Source organism: Quercus lobata, chromosome 3 (genome assembly GCF_001633185.2).
Source record: "Quercus lobata isolate SW786 chromosome 3, ValleyOak3.0 Primary Assembly, whole genome shotgun sequence".
NCBI classification, from domain to species: domain Eukaryota; kingdom Viridiplantae; phylum Streptophyta; class Magnoliopsida; order Fagales; family Fagaceae; genus Quercus; species Quercus lobata.
The window spans coordinates 6,869,104-6,886,248 of record NC_044906.1 but is presented as its reverse complement, the minus strand read 5'-3'; the positions used below and the strand labels follow the sequence as shown (position 1 = coordinate 6,886,248).

Sequence of the window (17,145 nt, the reverse complement as noted above, 5' to 3'; positions counted from 1 at the left end):
CTAGTGATGTCCAATAAATGTTTATTATCAGATGAGTATTAGTTACAGAATTTGTTATCAGATAATAATGACATACTATATCTCAAAAGAAAAGCTAGATTGAGAAAACAATATTACTCATTACTCATTTCACAATTCACATTGTATTCCGCCACCACCAACATAAATAAAACACTGGTCTTGACCTGAAATTCTACATATGTTGCACAATGTAATTATTTTTATTTCACAAACAAGAACATTCTCATTATCATTTTTCCCTCTCAACTCATAATACTCTTTCCCAGCTCTATTTCTAGGTATATGGGTGTTTTATTTATCAACACTTTCTGAACATACATAGACAAAACAACACAATAATACAACACTTCTACATCCAATTGCTAAGCTATGATTTCTACCAAAAAGAATGATGATCCGTAAAGAAAAAGAAAAAGAAAGATTGAATTGTATACTTGGCCTGATCAAAACCGAGCACGCATTTGTTTATCAAGATCTTGAAATTCAAATTGTTGTTTCTCTTTCCCTTGCGTGATTCTTATGGTCAAGCACCTGCAATTAGTTCCCCGAAAGCCTCATTCCAGAGGAGACAATTGACTTGGATTTTGATCACAGCCGAAGAGCTCTTAAAGCCTTCATTAACTTCTTTTTGAACGGTTCCTTCTCATCAGCTATCATGAATTTGAGGCAAATTAGGAGGATCACAACTTATTAGATTTGCCCACAAGTTTGCAAGTGTGAGAAAGTAGTGCTCCCCATTCCAAGCCACCAGTCTCAAGCCTGATTCAGGCAAATATAGAGAAGGTTAGAAAATTCAGGCTCTTTCCACCACCCACCAAAAACAAAAGATAAAAATGAACTAAGAAATTGAGATTGGGTCAAAGATGGTCAGAATTTAAAATAAGATAGTAGGGTATTATAATTTTTTTGCATCAATTTATAAGCACCAGACAGCCAAGTCGAACATAGTCATCCTCGCATATCACACTATCTTTTTGGACTAAAAAATTTAACTTCATTAGATAAGCTAACCACAGATGCTTGCAAAATATTACAATTTGATAAAAATGGCAAACCACAGATGCAAAGGAAGAAATTTGCAAACTAGAGATGCTTGCAATATATTAAAATTTGATGAAAATGGCAAAAGACTCTCCCACTCTAGGCTTTGATTTTCTTTCTGTTACTTTGAAAGTAGCTGCTTCAGCTTCAGTCAAGTAATGTTCTTAGATTGATGACCAAAGTAAGAAATTTGCATCACAGCTCCAATTATTTATTCCATTTACATATAATTTTTCCTCAATCCATTTTATATATAAAATTATCTAAAAGAATTTCTTAATCATGGACACCTGAGAATGCCAATAAACCAGCGGGTGGCAATAAATCCAAAACCCATGCAAAGGAAAATGGTTATTTTCATGGCTTGGAATAGCTTAATTGACCCCTGAGAGCTATGAAATCAATATACCTGGTACAATTCCGGCACTCAAGGCTGACAAGTGACATATAGGTTGTTGTCCAGAGAAAACATGATTTTGAAGTGCAAGTGCGTCACTATCATGAATATACTTGATAGATTCCAGCAGTGCCTTTATAGTTCCATCATACTCGAAATCAATAGGATCAGAAATACTCTTGAGAGCATCTTCAATTCCTGAACTTGACCATATACTATAACATTCACCTAGAAGGCCAACCAAGCCAGCGTTATCCATAGAAGTTAGTAATAGCCACGGCTTGTGAATCTTGGTTGAGGCTCGAAGAACTTCAACTACTCTGTAAATTTCTCCAAGGGCAAGGATATACCGCTTCCCTGTATTTTCAACCCTCAAAAAATAAACAATTAGGATAACAATTAAGCTCAAAAGAATCTACCCTTTGCTTTTTAGAAAAAGAAAATAAGTGTAAGACTATGTAAAAAGGGATCTGCCATGATCATTAAGGTGCATATACCTTGAGGTTCAGATAATATTTGACTTTGAACATTCTTTTGTAATGACTCCTTCCAAATTAAGGCTCCATGTTTCAGCTCTTGAGCACAAACAGAGAGTATTTTAGACCAGGTTGAAACATAATACTGTTGCTCCTCCGCTGATCCCAATTTTAGAATTGTTACTGCTGATGCCACTTCTTTTAGGAGATCAATAGCTGATCTGATATCCTTTTCTGCCTGTTAAAAAAAAAATATACATGGTGAGGTAAAAGGCCAAAGTCTAATAAGCAGAATATTATGACCGATACAAATTGTGTAAGTGTCTTGAAAGACATCATTTTTTGTTTTTTTTTGTTGTGGGGGGGGGGGTGTGGTGGGGGTTGTTCAAAAAATGGAACATTGGTTGTAAGCATTGTTGGGACTCCACATATCCCATTGCACCAAATTCAGAACTGCTTGATGAGATGCATAGAATCTAAAAATTAGAGTTCATCACTGTTTCCTTAAGGTCCTATGGAATTGAACCCCAGAAAAAACATAAGAAAGAACTACTTAAACAATGAAAAAACAAGGAGGAAACATAATGCTGGCATAATTTCTAACCCAAATAAAATATAAAATGAAAAGGGAGGGAGAGGGGGGGAGGAGAATGGCAGCAAACAAGGAAACAATATTTCTTAGAACCAGCAAAAACCAGTTCTCAACAATTGCATTTAATTTCATCGCACATACTACTCTCTAAGTCATACTTGAACAAAAAACATAAGCCAAACAGCTTATAATAGTTAAAATTTGCTCAAATTACTGCAAGCAGTTAAAGCACAGTTTCAGTATTAGAATTGAAAAATCAAATATATTGACCATAATACAAAAAAACGTAAGTATCTAAAGTTATTTGAGTTAACTCATTGTACATATATTAATGCATGTTCTGATCAGAATATTATGACATGAAACTCTCAAATAGAGAAGCATTTAGCTAAAATATAAGATGCTTTCTAGTTCATCATCACAAATCAATGTGAAAGATGCATACCAATGACAATCTTCTTGATAACTCATATTCAGACTCAAGCACTTGGAACTTTGGTTCCTGCAAAACTTCAAAAAATTCATTGAAGTGTCTATTTCTTTGGGATAGATGCTCAGACAGGTCTTCTTCAGATATCAGATTATCTTCGTGTAGTTCATTATAGAATTTCTACAAAGGAAAGAAACAAGAAAGATAACAAGGTGAAAGACCCATTAAAAAATGTTGCTCATCAAAGAAGATATATTAATAATTCTAAAACAAACTAATCAAAAGAAAAATCTAAACGTGGTTTAAAATGAGCATTAGCAAACCAATTCAAAATGAGGCAAAAAAAATATTTAACAGGTGTGTTATTGATGAGAGAGAGAGAGAGAACAATACAATATCCACTCCTAAGATGCTTATATAAATTGATTAAAGAGAGAGGATCCAATCTCTAGAAGCCATGATCTCATTGAATAAATTTATTACCATTTAAGATAAACAGACAAGTTAATATGCTTCTATACAAGTTTCTTAAGCTTTTCAGTCAACTCAAAACATGAAGTCAAACAGAAATAGTAAAAGCAATAATAAGCCAGGAAATACACGTGAAAGGGTAAAGTCACCAACCTGGATTTCCTCATCAAGAGCTTTTGCTTTTGCCTCTTCACCAGATAGAGCAGCAGTGCTTTGAGCTTTCTAACAAATTGCATTTTCACAAGTTTAAATGGGTAAACAAAGGTAAAAAATTTCAACAACAAAAAATGATCTTAACAAATTACCAACCTTCAGATTGTCAAGATGACACAGTGCAATTGAGCACAATTCACCCTTTAAGTTACAAAAGAAATCAACGCAATCATTTAGCTCTAATGTGGAAGAAAGTTTTTTCTGTGAATCTACAACATCAATATCAGAAGTTTGATCCTCAGCTCTGGTTCCTGAAATGGCATCTTTAAAGTCCCAGGAATCATCATCAAAATCATCACTGTTGCCTAAATCAGATTCAAACACTGTTGAGGTGGAACAAGTCTCATGGTCACTTTCTTTTGGCATATTATTAACAGAAGCATTCTGCTCAGCTTGACTGTATAAAGTTGATAAGAGATCGTTGATAGATATATTAGAACCAGGACTTTGGATGTTACTTTTTGGGTTGGAGGTTGGTGTAAAACTCGAAATATCTTGAAGGATTAACGAATCATCAGATTCCAGTTTTCCATCACTGAAAATGGACATGGGCAAGGGTTCCCTGTGATTCTCAGATCTTACCTCATTCCTCTGGAAAAAAAAATAGGAAAATGGTCACAGAACTATATGGAAAAAAGTTTGCTAAGGAAAGCATAAACCACTGGCAAACTTCATTTGCCATTGGCATAAAAAATTTCAAAAAATAGACCAATATAATTCTGCAAGCAATAAGGCTAAGTGAAAACAGATCAACATCAAGGCACCATATATATGCTAAAAACAAACATCACCTTGATCATGTTACAGTGACATTTATAGTTAGGACTACATTTGTTGAACAACATCATTAAAGATCAACAAGAAGCATATATATATATATATATATATCATTTTAACACTCCCCTCCGTCCACCCCCCACAACCACCCAAAAAAAAAAGCGAATGAAAAGAAGAAGAAGAATGTGAAGAATGGTTCTAATATATATAAGCTGAAAGAGATATTGGTTTTCCTGAATTTCAATATGTTCTGTTTAGCAACTATGGTTGAATGATATTGAATTATAGGAAACCCAACATCTATATTTGAATCAATACAATAAGCCTACAATCTAAATTACTACCTGGATTTCATCACTAAAAGCTGGTGCTTCTACAACAGAAGGAGTATGATCAGCAACCTTGGACCCTTCCTACATCCAAAAGTAAAGTTTTAGTAATCATGTTCCACATATTTTAGCATAGAGAATGAATAAAAGGAAATCAAATCAAAATGATACAACACCTCATGCTTTGATCCAGTTTCTGAAGATGCATCCTTGAATTCCCCAAAGTTCTCATCAAATTCATCATTCTCATCAACTGGAGAGGATTTCAAGTCATTCTGTTTGCTTTTAGAGTAAGACCCAAAGATAATATCATCTTGAGTCACAGAAGTTGGATTGAAATTAAATTCAACCTCCCATTCCCCAGATTTGTGAGAAACCCCATCTGATGCAACAAGCGAATCTTTAGAATTGCTTGCACCATTGACATCATAAACGACTGCTACACCAGCAGAAGTAGGAAAATTATCTGCAACCTTTGGCTCTTCCTACAACCAAAATGAATGAAGTTTGAGCACATTCTTCAAGATTTTCAACATCATATAAAGAATAAAGAATTTTTTTTTGATAAATAAGGAAAAAAGAATTCAAATCACCTGACTCACTGATTTAAGTTGTGATCCTGATTCTGAAAATGCATCCTTAAATTCCCAAAAATTCCCACTGGCACCATCATTCTCACCAGGAGAGGATATCAAATCATTCTGCTTGCTTTTAGAGTACGAATCCAAGACGATACCATTCACAGAACTAGGACCAAAATTAAATCCAGAGTCCCATTTCCCAGATTTTTGAGAGAGCCCATCTGATACGGCAAATAAATCAATAGGACCACCGAAGCCATTATTGTCAAATGACAGTGCGTCTAAACCGGCAGGAGATGTAACAGCAATCTTTTGCTCTTCCTACAGCCAAAATTAAAGTTTGACAATGAACATTCCCTCTAATCCGTATATTATCAGTAAAAACTAAAAACCATATCAAACTGACTCACCGACTTATGCTGTGATCCAATTTTTGGAAACACACCCTTGAAATCCCAAAAATTTTCAACAGAATCAACTTTTTTATTAGTTGTGGAAGAGGTCACCACATTTGCAATATCATTGTCCTTACTTTTAGAGAATGAACCCAAGGTAAAAGCATCTTGTTTAGTCATTGAAGCCATGTTAAAATCAAACCCGAAGCTCCACTCACTACTTCTGTGGGAAAATCCATTTGATGCAGTAAAGAAATCACTAGGACCATGCACACCATTGCCAAACTCAAATATATGTTGGGCTCCCTCAGTGTTTTCCCGCCCTTTCCCATCAACCTTTATACAAGAAAATATTAGTTATATATATAGATCAATCAGAATCGACATTCAAGCTCATATGCATCTATATTAACAGCATGATCAACTACACATATAACATCCTATTTCAAGTTCACTGCCAATTTAAAGGTAGCTAATTGCTTCTAAATTCCAAAGGGTAATTCAATTGTGTGACACAAACGAATTCAACAAACAATTACACAAAAATTAAACAATACCCGCCTGGATTTCTTCATCTCTCTGCACTGTTGCTTCCATTTTCAATCCTGGTGATTCAAAGACCCCTTCTTCCTGATATAAAATAAAATATCAAAACCATAGCTTTCCTAATACCCCACTTTTAATTGTTGCCAGTAATATCTATCTATCAACTCAAGAATTGTGAACCCTTTAGGAGCTAAGAAAACTAAAAGCTCTACTCAATTGTACAACAACAACAAAGCCTTAGTTCCAAAACTATGGGATCAGCTATAGATCTCAATAGACATGTATTCATTTCCATCATTCTATCCTATCAAAAATCATTCTCTACTCAATTGTTTCCCATAAAAATTAAAAACCAAAATCATAGAGTGCCAAATTTTTAAATTTTAATCACCTAGAAACCAAAAAACCAATTTCAAATTAATTGCAAAATCTTATTTTTATTGGTCATTTCTTTTTATTAGTATTATTTTCTCTCAGCAACCAAAAAAAAACTTTTTGTCAGGGGACCAAAAAAGCTTTTACCTTTAACTTAGAATCCCCATTTCCGATCCCAGATTCCAATTCTGCAGCTTTGAATTCCCACCCATCATCATCATCGTCATCGTCATCGTCATCAACAACATCAATAAAACCATTATTACCATTCGAATCCGACCCATTAACATTCAAAGCCGACCCATTAGAATTCACAGCCGACCCATTTCGGTTCTCGGTTTCCCGATCCCGACTATACAAATCGGCAATCAAATCATTAACTTCCAAATCCGGCTTCTTCTTCTTCTCCAGAGAAAAAACGGTAGCACCGTCACCAACTCTAGACTCGTCCATACCAGATCCCTCCTCCTTTTCTTCCTCCTCCTCCTCCTCCTCCTCTTCCCCAAATATCGACAACGGTATTGCCCCGCGCGGCTTGACCCACCCAGAATTATCCGACCCGACCCGGTTGTTGGAACCGCCGAACGAATCGGAAATTCGACCGTTGATATGGGTTGGTGTGGGATGGTGATTGGTGGGAAACGAAGCGAAGTGGAAATCACCGAAGCTCTCGTCTTCGTCCACGACGTCCTCCGCCATGGAATATTAAAAACTTAGCTGGAGAAGAAGAGAAGAGAAGAGAGGAGAGGAGAGGAGAGGACTCCTCTGAATCTGAACAAAACTCTCTCTTTCTTTTGTTTTCTGTGTGTTTTGGTAATGGAGGGTTTTGGCTTGGCACGAAACGGTGCGCACGTGGGTGGGTTATAATAATAACTTCGAATATGGTGTAATTTGACGTGGAATAAACTCCATCCAACACGGCTATACTACTAGCAATTACAGGGTTTTTTTTTTAAGCAACGTAATGGGTAATTAATACAACTCCATTAGATATGAATTTTCAAATTAACCTTTACTCTATGGAAAAAAAAAATCTAGAACTATAAATTATTATACAATTTTTTTGGTCATAATTGTGATGTGATATAGAGTGTGAGTGACGAAGAAAAAATTTGTCGATTCATTTGTAGATGATAGATAACTACTTACAATTTATCCTGTTAGAATTATGCAAAAAATTTATGGAATAGTTTATAATCATAGGACTACTGTCTTGTTGTATATCAATCACAACCAAATAAACAACATTAAATAATGGTGAAAATTTTTTTGTCACTAAAATTTTATTATTATTATTTTTGTTTAAAACACAATTTTGTTCCTAATTTAAGTTTAGGAAGATATACACTTTATGACTCGTTGAAGATATCAAGTTGTATTAGTGTTGGACGGTTGATCACATGTAAAAGTGAAACTAGACTAACCACAAAATTATTCCCATAATAATTTAAAAAAAAAAAACCAAAATTTCCACCTTAATATATGTCATTAAGTAAGCTTATTATTTTCCATTAGTAATGTTACCTCGACAAACTATTTTACAATATTTTTACAAAATGTTAATATGGCAAACTTTTTATTAGTTTTTATCTAAACCCACCATTAATATTACTTTTTTCATTTATCAATAATTATTCACCACATCAGCAGCTTATAAAATTTTTTGTAAAATTTTTTTTATCTCTAACATTATTCTATTTTCCATCCTAAAATATGGTGTGAGTTGGATTTTTGTTTCCCAAAATTAAAGTCATTTCCCTAAAAAAAAAAAAAAAAAAAAAAAAAAGGTCATAATGTGGTCCATAAAATATCTTTAAAATGTCAATCCCATTCTTTTTATAAGATCCGTTACATCATTCTCTATCTTATAAATTGCATGCAAGAACGTGAAGAACTTTAATTTAAATTTTTTAGAAAGATGAAACATAAATTTGTTAAATCAAAAATATAAATTCACATTTTAAATTTTTTTAGTTGCCAATTTTTTTAAAAAAAAAATTCAAATATCTCGTGAAAATTGACTTTCATTTTAAATTATGTAATACTTTTTACTTTTTTATTTTTGTTAAATAAAAATTGCATTTTACAAGAAAAGAAACAAACCAAAGAAGTTTGTAGAAAATGTGTACGAATAACGTGGACACAATTTTCTTTTGTCCATTCTACATGTAGAGAACATATTACAATGTGTGCTTATGTGAATGGATTTGTATGATAGTGAGTTATAGTTTTTTAATTTTGTTTTTATAGAGATAGTAAGTTATAGTTAATCGATGTTATATTAATGATATAAATAAGAGATATCTGTATGGAGTGTGTAGAAAATGTGTACAAATAACACCATTCTATTATATTTTTAATAGGCAGAAAGTTTTTTTGTTTTTTTTAGAAGAATATATATTTTTAGTAGGTAGGAAGTGAGGGGCATAAAAAGTGGAGTTTAAATCACAAACATGGGGCACCATAAATAATGCTTAAAAAAAAAAAATTGATAGTTGGAGGATGAGAGATTTGAAATCTAAATGTTTTAGTTGGAAATACCCAAATGTGTTAGTTGAGTTACAAAACTCTTAGCATAAAATTAAAGATGCTATTATTTTTTAGACTCTTCGAGTATCACAGTATCACTTGGATTTGTTATCGATAATTATGACATACCAAAACAATTGTCATCACAGGGAAGTTCTTACAACATGTAGATTGTTGGCATGCTGCAGTTGTTGCTTGAATTTTTCCCCCATCATTTTCTTCGGCTGAGAATCAATTCAGAACTTTTCAAGTCACGAGCAACTTTGTAGCAATCGAATAATTCAATGTGAATTTCAATTTTCATGGGAACCAATTGTCTTTTTCAAAGTGTGTCAAGATTATACACACATTTGACAAGGCAAATACAGAAGATATATGCTCAAAACTTTATTTCATTTTTAAATGCATTTTTTTCCCTTGACTCCTTAATACTTCAAAATTCTATCTTTATAATTTATCAATCCAAACTTCTTGGAAAGATGTTTTAATAGTTCCACTTTTTGACTTGGTAAACACGGAACAAAAGAGGTAGAGAAAACCAAATAAGAAAAGAATCTGTTTACAATATTTGACGCAATATTTATGGTTCACTATCAAAAAATTTATGTTGGTGTCTTGGTGATGTACGAAGTGAAATTGAATCTTTCCAACCAGGTTCCTTTATTCTTATCAAATTATTATAAATTTTAATTAGTCAAAAAGGTTCATGAATTGTGGCCCAGCTAAAGAAAGGTCTAATTACTTAATTATGATAGCTGCACCGACAGGTTCAGCTAGCTAATATGCCTCCATTTTTCTTTTCCTTTTTCTTTGGGGTGTGGAAGTACATTAATTTAGTCAATTACATGTCAATTTTGTTTATCACTTTGCAATATTGGAGAGTATGTGAAGCTTTTTTTGTAGACACACCAACTAGAAACAGTTGTAAACACACACGTACAAAAAAAAAATATGTTAAAATTGGTATTTGGATTGAGTGAGAGGGAGAATAGAGAGCAAAAGTAGACTTAATATGTTTTAATATGATGATTTATGTCCTTAACGAAAAATGTATTGATAATTATATTTATATCCTTAATATTATAGGAAAATTATTATACACTTTCGGAATACTATAAATGCGTACTTCATTCTTTCACATGAATGGTGGATCCCACTAATTAAATTCATGGTGGGACCCACTAATTAAATTCGTGATGGGACCTACCATTCATATAAGAGGGGTGACTATATATTTATGGTATTCCAGAAGTAGTTAATAATTTTCCAATATTATATATATATATATATTGTGTGTTACGTTACAATAACACGTTGAAGAATATTTACAATAGGTTAAATTATTTTTCAAAAAAAAAAAAAAAGAAGATTAAATTATTTACCAACCATAGACTAACTTTTTTCTTTTTTTGACAATCAACAACAGACTAATTTAGGTTACAACAGTTGCACTCCAAGTAGGATTAGATAGTATTAATTTGGAGTAGAGTTATATAAAAAAGTTCCACACATGCGTGTGCACACCCACACTCTTAACGAAGAGTGAGAAAAATTCAATGAACTAAAAAAAATCATGTGTGCACACCCACAGCCATAGATTTATTTTATTTTTCTGTGTGCAAAATCTTTTTTAAAAGTAATTTCTGCTGCATCAGTTCTCCATTTGAACCTTGGAAAGCATGAACTAGAAAAGATGCTTTAAATCAATTGAAGATACTAATGAATAAACAAGGTCATGTTTCTGGGCCTTTACGCCTTAATTATTACTTCATTACTAAAGCATAGTAATGGAACTCCATGTTTTATTCATGTACTGCTCAAATTTGTTATGCGGTTCTTACATATTCAGCAAGAATGAACTTGCCATAAGAAATATGCTCAATTACAATCATAATATATTACAAAAAGAGAAACAATCCCTGCCAAGTTCACAACTTTATACAACAAACACACAAAAAGAAGGTAAATCTGTATATAAATAACAAGCACCTGGAGCATTTCAGCTCACCGAAACAACAAGAGCAATCCAAGGAACAAAGCCAACGTATAGTTACCCATACTGATATTTGCAATCAAAGAAGCTGCACCAGAAAAGCTTCCGGTTGATGTGTTAGTGCTCAAAATGACCACCATCCAAATATCCTCAGAGCCAATCCCAACCCCAGTGTAGTTTGAATCCTTCAGATATTTTGCATATTGAGATTTTGTATAATTAGAAAACACCAGAAATGGGTCTAATCTAGGCACACAAACAGGCAATATGACCCCATCGACTGTGTTGTTGTCATTTATGTCACAATTATCCAAGAACTTGTCAAATTTGGGGACTTTAGGCTTGGTGCCGAGTAGAGCTGAAGTGAAAGGCGTTTTTACAAGTTTCGTTCTGTAACTGGTCTGCAATTTCATTAGCTAGGCAAGCTGCATTGCTGTTCTCAGTGAAGTTGTTGAGATGTAGTGACATCCTGTAACCATTAAGGTCTTCCAAAAGATAGCTTTCAGCTGTAGATGTAAAAATTGCATTGGTTAACATTAATAAATTCGAAGATTAAGTAAGTAATGCACCAAAGTTAACCTATTTAGCAGTAATCTTCTCTATGTCTACAACTAGCTACCAATGTCAATTTGATATTTTGATGGAATTAAAGTGGTTGAAAGAGTGGGACAGGCATCAGCCAAAACTTAAGAAATAAAAAAAGAAAACAAATGCCATTTTGATAAATAATTTGGTTGTGTTTTCTTGATTTGTCAAATAATTTTGATCTTATAGGGGGGAAAAAGTGAGAGAAGCAAAGATTATTTTGGTTGTGTTTTCTTGAAAGCACCAAATACTTTTGAAAAGCCTGTTACTCATCAAGATTCAAGATATAAAATGGTCTAAGTGCTCAGTTCTTCTAATGCAGGCTACCCTATTCTACAGAAAAATATTTTATGCACTGTTCCAATAACTTCATCACTTTAAAAAAGGTTGCTGCCTGATGGTTTTAGATTTTGTTTGATTAATTTCACAAAAAAAAAAAATAGTTTAGCAACTCAATGAAATTCTTTAAGAATCCGATATTATCCTTGATACTCAGGGACCATTGAGCACATGCATGTTCCAAAATTTAGTCCTACTATACTGAAACTGAAAATGAAATTGAATTTCATGTTTCAAGTTGAGGAACTAACTTGCCTAAAAACACAGTAATTAAGACCAAACAACAGTAACTACAACACATACCAGTAATAATATGTTTATTTATTATTTATTTTACAACTCAAGTCTCTCCCTCTCAAATTTCATTTAAATAATGTTTTCTTGTGTTTATTACCTACCTAGGTGTTAAAAAATTTGACTTTTGGTACCTTTGATGTTGTAGATTTTTTAGATTTTTGAGTGCTAAAATAACATTTTAGTTATTTTAGAACATTTAATGTGAATGTTCTTAGTCCTTTAAATAGAAAATGTTATCTTTCAAATTGAAAGTCCCTACATGTTCTATATTCATATTCACAACATTTTTTTAGGGCAGAACAAACTAATCTTGTCATGGTATTTGAAACTCAAAGTAATAGATTCTGCATTTTAAAACTAAAATAGCAAAATCTTTAGGTCACTTGAAAGTAATGGAGGCTATATTTTAAATTAATAATAATAATAATAACAATAACCACTATGCATGTCTTATTTTCTTGCTCCCCCAATATTTTTCCCTTTTATCTCTTAACTATTTCACAATTTCACACTTAAGAATTTTGCTATAAACCCAAATTATTTTAAAAATTAGTAGAATGAAGAAGCATCGAATTCTACAAATATTTCTTAAAACAATCACGAGATTCACGACAGTGAAGCACACATACACCTTTTCATGTATATCGTCAATTATAGCATGTAAATTAAATTAAAAATGAAAAATTCATATATATATATATATATATATATATTATGAACAATAATTATATTATTATACAATTTTCTATTTATGTATTTATTTATTAGTACCGATTATAATTATAGTTTTTTTTTTTTTTTTGCTTCAAATCATGTCTTTTAATCTTTTCCCAAATCAAAATCCTGGTTGGGTTTTAAGCTATGTTATATTATCTAATATTATTTATTAAACACAAATTTTAACAAATCTACAATTTGATTAGATTTTCTTTTTATACTTTACATGCCTAAAAAATTTTAAGATGATCTGAGATCAATAACCATGTTATTAATTAAATGTTTAATTTACAAGTTTTTATATTTAAAATTATACATAAAAGATGAGTTTTTAGATTGAATAAGAGATAGCATATAATTGGTATGAAAGTTGGTATGCATATTAAGAACATAGTAAACATGTTATCCTACAGTAGGATATTTGAAATATTAATCCAATAAAAAATTATTAGGTGATCTTTTAAAAAAAAAAAAAAATTTAGGTGGTGTAACTTAGTTTAAAGTTACACCAAGTGTAACTTTATGCAATTTTGCATCACTTGATATTATTTAATTGGATGTAAGTTTTGACAAATACACTATTAGATTACATTATCTTCGTATATTCTTCATGCTTGCAAAATTTTAAGATAATCAAAAATCAATAACTATGTCATCAATTAATTGTTTAAATTCAAGTTTTTGTAGTTTAAAATAATGCATAAAGGATGAGTTTATTGATCAATCGGTTAATAATATCTAATTGGTATGATAATTGTCACTTATGTTAAGAGCATATAAAACATGTAATTCAATAGTGAGATTTCAAAATATAAATTTAATAACAAGTTATTGAGTAATGTAAGTGTAACATTACTTATTGAGTATAATATTGGTGTAAGTGTTATTGAGATTATATATATATATATATATATAGAGAGAGAGAGAGAGAGAGAGAGAGAGAGAGAGAGAGAGAGTACCAGTAGAAGTACTCTGAGTACCAGCAGAAGTACTCTTTGCGTTTCCTTGCACAACATGAAGAACAAGCAAAACAAGGGAGAGGCTAAGTTTAAAGATGGCCATGGTTTCAGAGTTGTCACAGAGAGCTGTGCCTTGTAACGAGCAGTATATAAAAATACTATCAGAACACATTCAGAGGATAGAAAAGACAAGAGCTTGTAACTTTTCTTAGCTATAATTGTCCTTAGAATCTCTGATTTTCTTTTAGTTGCCGTGCATGTCAAGGTGCTCTAGGTGCCATCTCTTTTTCTTGTACCATTCAGTCGGCTTGATGCATTTAGGTCTAAAGCAAAAACTAAATTGAGACCTATTAATATAATATATATATATATTTAAATATGATTTTAATTTTTTTTAATATTACTTAAATAATATTTTTTTACTTAAACTCTATTCTCTTGTTTCTTTTTAGATGCAAAAATTATGAATTAAAATTTTGCATTCTTGTTCTACTAGCATTTATTTTTTAATTTGTAATGTAACATGACTAACCCACTTATTATTATTATTTTTTTAAAAAAAAAACCTACCATCTAAAGCAATAAAACCGACTATAATATATTTACAATGTTCTTCTTTTGTCTCTATAGACTACATTTTTTCCTTTGTTGACTTGTTGTACTCAAATTTTCTTTAATAAAATAAATTTTACATATTTCACTTTAACCAAAAAAAAAAATGAAAGGCAAAATGACTTTTTTGAGAAGAGAATAAAGCAATAACTTAACACGAAGGATAAAACAAAGTGGCTAAAAACACAATTCTGAAATTTTTTAAAGGCAAACCTAAAGGCAATGGTTCGAATGGAGAAGAGCCTGAGTCCCGCAGCTATAAAATTGTGATTTTTCTACGCTATGTTTAAATGTTTAAACATAGCATAGAAAAATCACAATTTTATACTTGAGTGACAAAATTTAGAGCAGATCCTACAAGCCATATAGATTTTTTTTTTTTTTTTTTTTTGAGAAAGTTTATAGATGCAAAAAAAATTTGACAAAACTTTTCACACTTATTAATGTGACAGATTGTTAGTAATAAGTTAAAAAATGATATTAGTAGTAGACCTAAATGAGAACTAGTAAAAACTTGTCAACTTAATTGTTTATAAAAATGTTATGAAATTTTTGTGTATGTGCCATTTTTTTTTTTGAAGTGTTATATCGACAACATTTTCACAACAAATTCTAGGTGTTAAGTTGTTTGACTATAATTTGAACCCACAATTGAAATTAATTTTTTACCTAGCAATAATAACTAATAACAACCTGTCTCTTAAGATTTATTATGAAAATATTGTAGATATATCATTTCTCTTCTTTTTCATTTTTTCTTGTTTTTCATTTGATAAAAAATAATTATTTTATTTATTGGCTAATATTTGAGCTTAATTAATACTATTATAATGAAAGAAATAACCATATTGATTAAAATTTGGGGATCTTTTTTTCTACTTAAAGGCATTAGGCGACTGCCTAATTTGCATATAATAACTGGTTTACTTGGAAGCTTCCGTGTTTTTTAAAACCAAAATTTGATTCTTATTCTTGCAATGTAAGTATTGATGGTTATTTCTCTAACTTTTGTCGTATGCCTATTTTTTTTTTTTTTAATTGCCATTCATAAATGGTAGGTTGCTTTACTTACTTAATTTTCTTATAAATGTTAAAAATGCAACAAATTTTTGGCATTTTTGCTTGAATTAACAATATTTATTACTAATGGGTTTGATTCATGTTACATCTAATGCTACTTTTTTTTTTTTTTTAGAGTTTTAACCTATGACGTCCGCTTCTGATGATAACTCTTTATCATCAGACCAAGACACCAATTAGTTTTTGGTGTAGGCGGGGATTGAACCCATGATCTCTTATACAACCATCAAAGACTTTATCAATTGAACTAACTGGAACCTACACATCTAATGCTACTTTGATAAAAGGTACATGATCTCTAACTTTTATAAATCACTATTAAGTGAAATTTATAATCTTATTAAACATCTGTTATAAATTAATCACATGTAAAATTTCACAACAATTGGATGCCATATACCATTTAAGTCTATAAGCTTATTTGTTTAGTCTGTTTAGAAATACAAATACACCAAAAAAAAAAAAAAAAAAAACATTAAGCTTGTCATTAGTTATTGAGTTTTTATTAATGGCTAATGACATTGATATTTGAAAAGCATGATAAACTAATATTTGGTAAGCTTAAGGGGAGACGAGACCACACTCTAATCCCCAACACCATTTTAAATTTCAGTTATTATGTCCACACCTAATTTATATATTCCCATTCTCAACCTCTCTCCTTCACACTTTCTTTCTCACAATGTTTGATCCTAACTTTTGCACACCAAATTGACTGCACTTGAGATTGGAGACATTGTAGCACTAAATAAGGTGAGGACTTCGTTGAGTTCCAGTGCCATATCAAACATACACAGATCTAAAAATGTATTTATTGGTCTCCAATTTATTATTTATTTTTTCTATGCACTAGTTTTAATTTAGGATATATAACTACTAGTCTAATTCTAAAAATTCATTTTCTAAACAAACTATATATATATATAATCTAAAAAAGATTGTAAACATATAAAAGGTATTAGAATTTATTAATGAAGTTTAAAAATATCATGATTTACCATTCTTTAATAGCAAACAAGGTGAACAATGTTGTAACTGGATTAGGTACATTGGAATTAATATAGTACTAAAAATATATTTTATCAAAAAAAAAAGTTTTAAGAATCAGAAAGTACTATATTCCATTAAAATTTGTTTCTCCCACCCACAAAAAAATAAATAAATAAATAAAAACCCAATTTTATGATTCCTGAATTTTTATAAAAGTTATATAAAAAAATTACTATTTTATAGTAATTTTGCATACCTGCCAAACGTCCTACGTATTTTAGACGGAAATTCTAGTGATTTAAATTGAGTTTTTTGTGTGTGGGGGCAAAAATTTTTAATGGAATATAGTATTTTCTTGATTCTTATAATTTTGTTTACGAGCATAAATGCCTTACGTACC

The 17,145-nt window shown here is 31.1% G+C and overlaps 1 protein-coding gene and 1 pseudogene across 4 annotated transcripts; both read right to left on the bottom strand.

Moving 5' to 3' along the window:
• Positions 1-113: 113 nt before the first annotated feature.
• LOC115979835 (dentin sialophosphoprotein) lies at positions 114-7,472 on the bottom strand. Of its 4 annotated transcripts, none has more exons than XM_031101893.1 (12): positions 6,792-7,472; positions 6,285-6,353; positions 5,739-6,059; positions 5,350-5,649; positions 4,924-5,232; positions 4,763-4,831; positions 3,738-4,232; positions 3,582-3,650; positions 2,973-3,137; positions 1,957-2,173; positions 1,472-1,816; positions 114-780 (listed from the first exon to the last, which is right to left on the bottom strand). In XM_031101893.1, exons 1-12 carry the CDS (start codon positions 7,341-7,343, stop codon positions 668-670), a joined length of 3,024 nt encoding a protein of 1,007 aa, XP_030957753.1. In that variant the 5' UTR covers positions 7,344-7,472; the 3' UTR covers positions 114-667. The 4 variants fall into 4 exon arrangements, with proteins under 4 accessions (XP_030957753.1, XP_030957752.1, XP_030957755.1 ...); XM_031101892.1 differs by having other exon boundaries at positions 5,341-5,649; positions 6,792-7,471; XM_031101895.1 differs by having other exon boundaries at positions 5,341-5,649; positions 6,281-6,353; positions 6,792-6,880.
• A 3,461-nt stretch (positions 7,473-10,933) lies between these two features.
• Positions 10,934-14,224, bottom strand: LOC115982402 (annotated as a pseudogene).
• Positions 14,225-17,145: the final 2,921 nt, after the last annotated feature.

Bases quoted from the DNA above. Each gene is read 5' to 3' on its own strand.
- LOC115979835 (XM_031101892.1), bottom strand. From the start codon at position 7,343: ATGGCGGAGGACGTCGTGGACGAAGACGAGAGCTTCGGTGATTTCCAC. The intron at 6,060-6,284 runs GCGGGTATTGTT...TCTTGTATAAAG, and splicing joins AGAGAGATGAAGAAATCCAG to GTTGATGGGAAAGGGCGGGA. The intron at 5,233-5,340 runs GTGATTTGAATT...TTTTGGTTGTAG, and splicing joins AACTTAAATCAGTGAGTCAG to GAAGAGCCAAAGGTTGCAGA.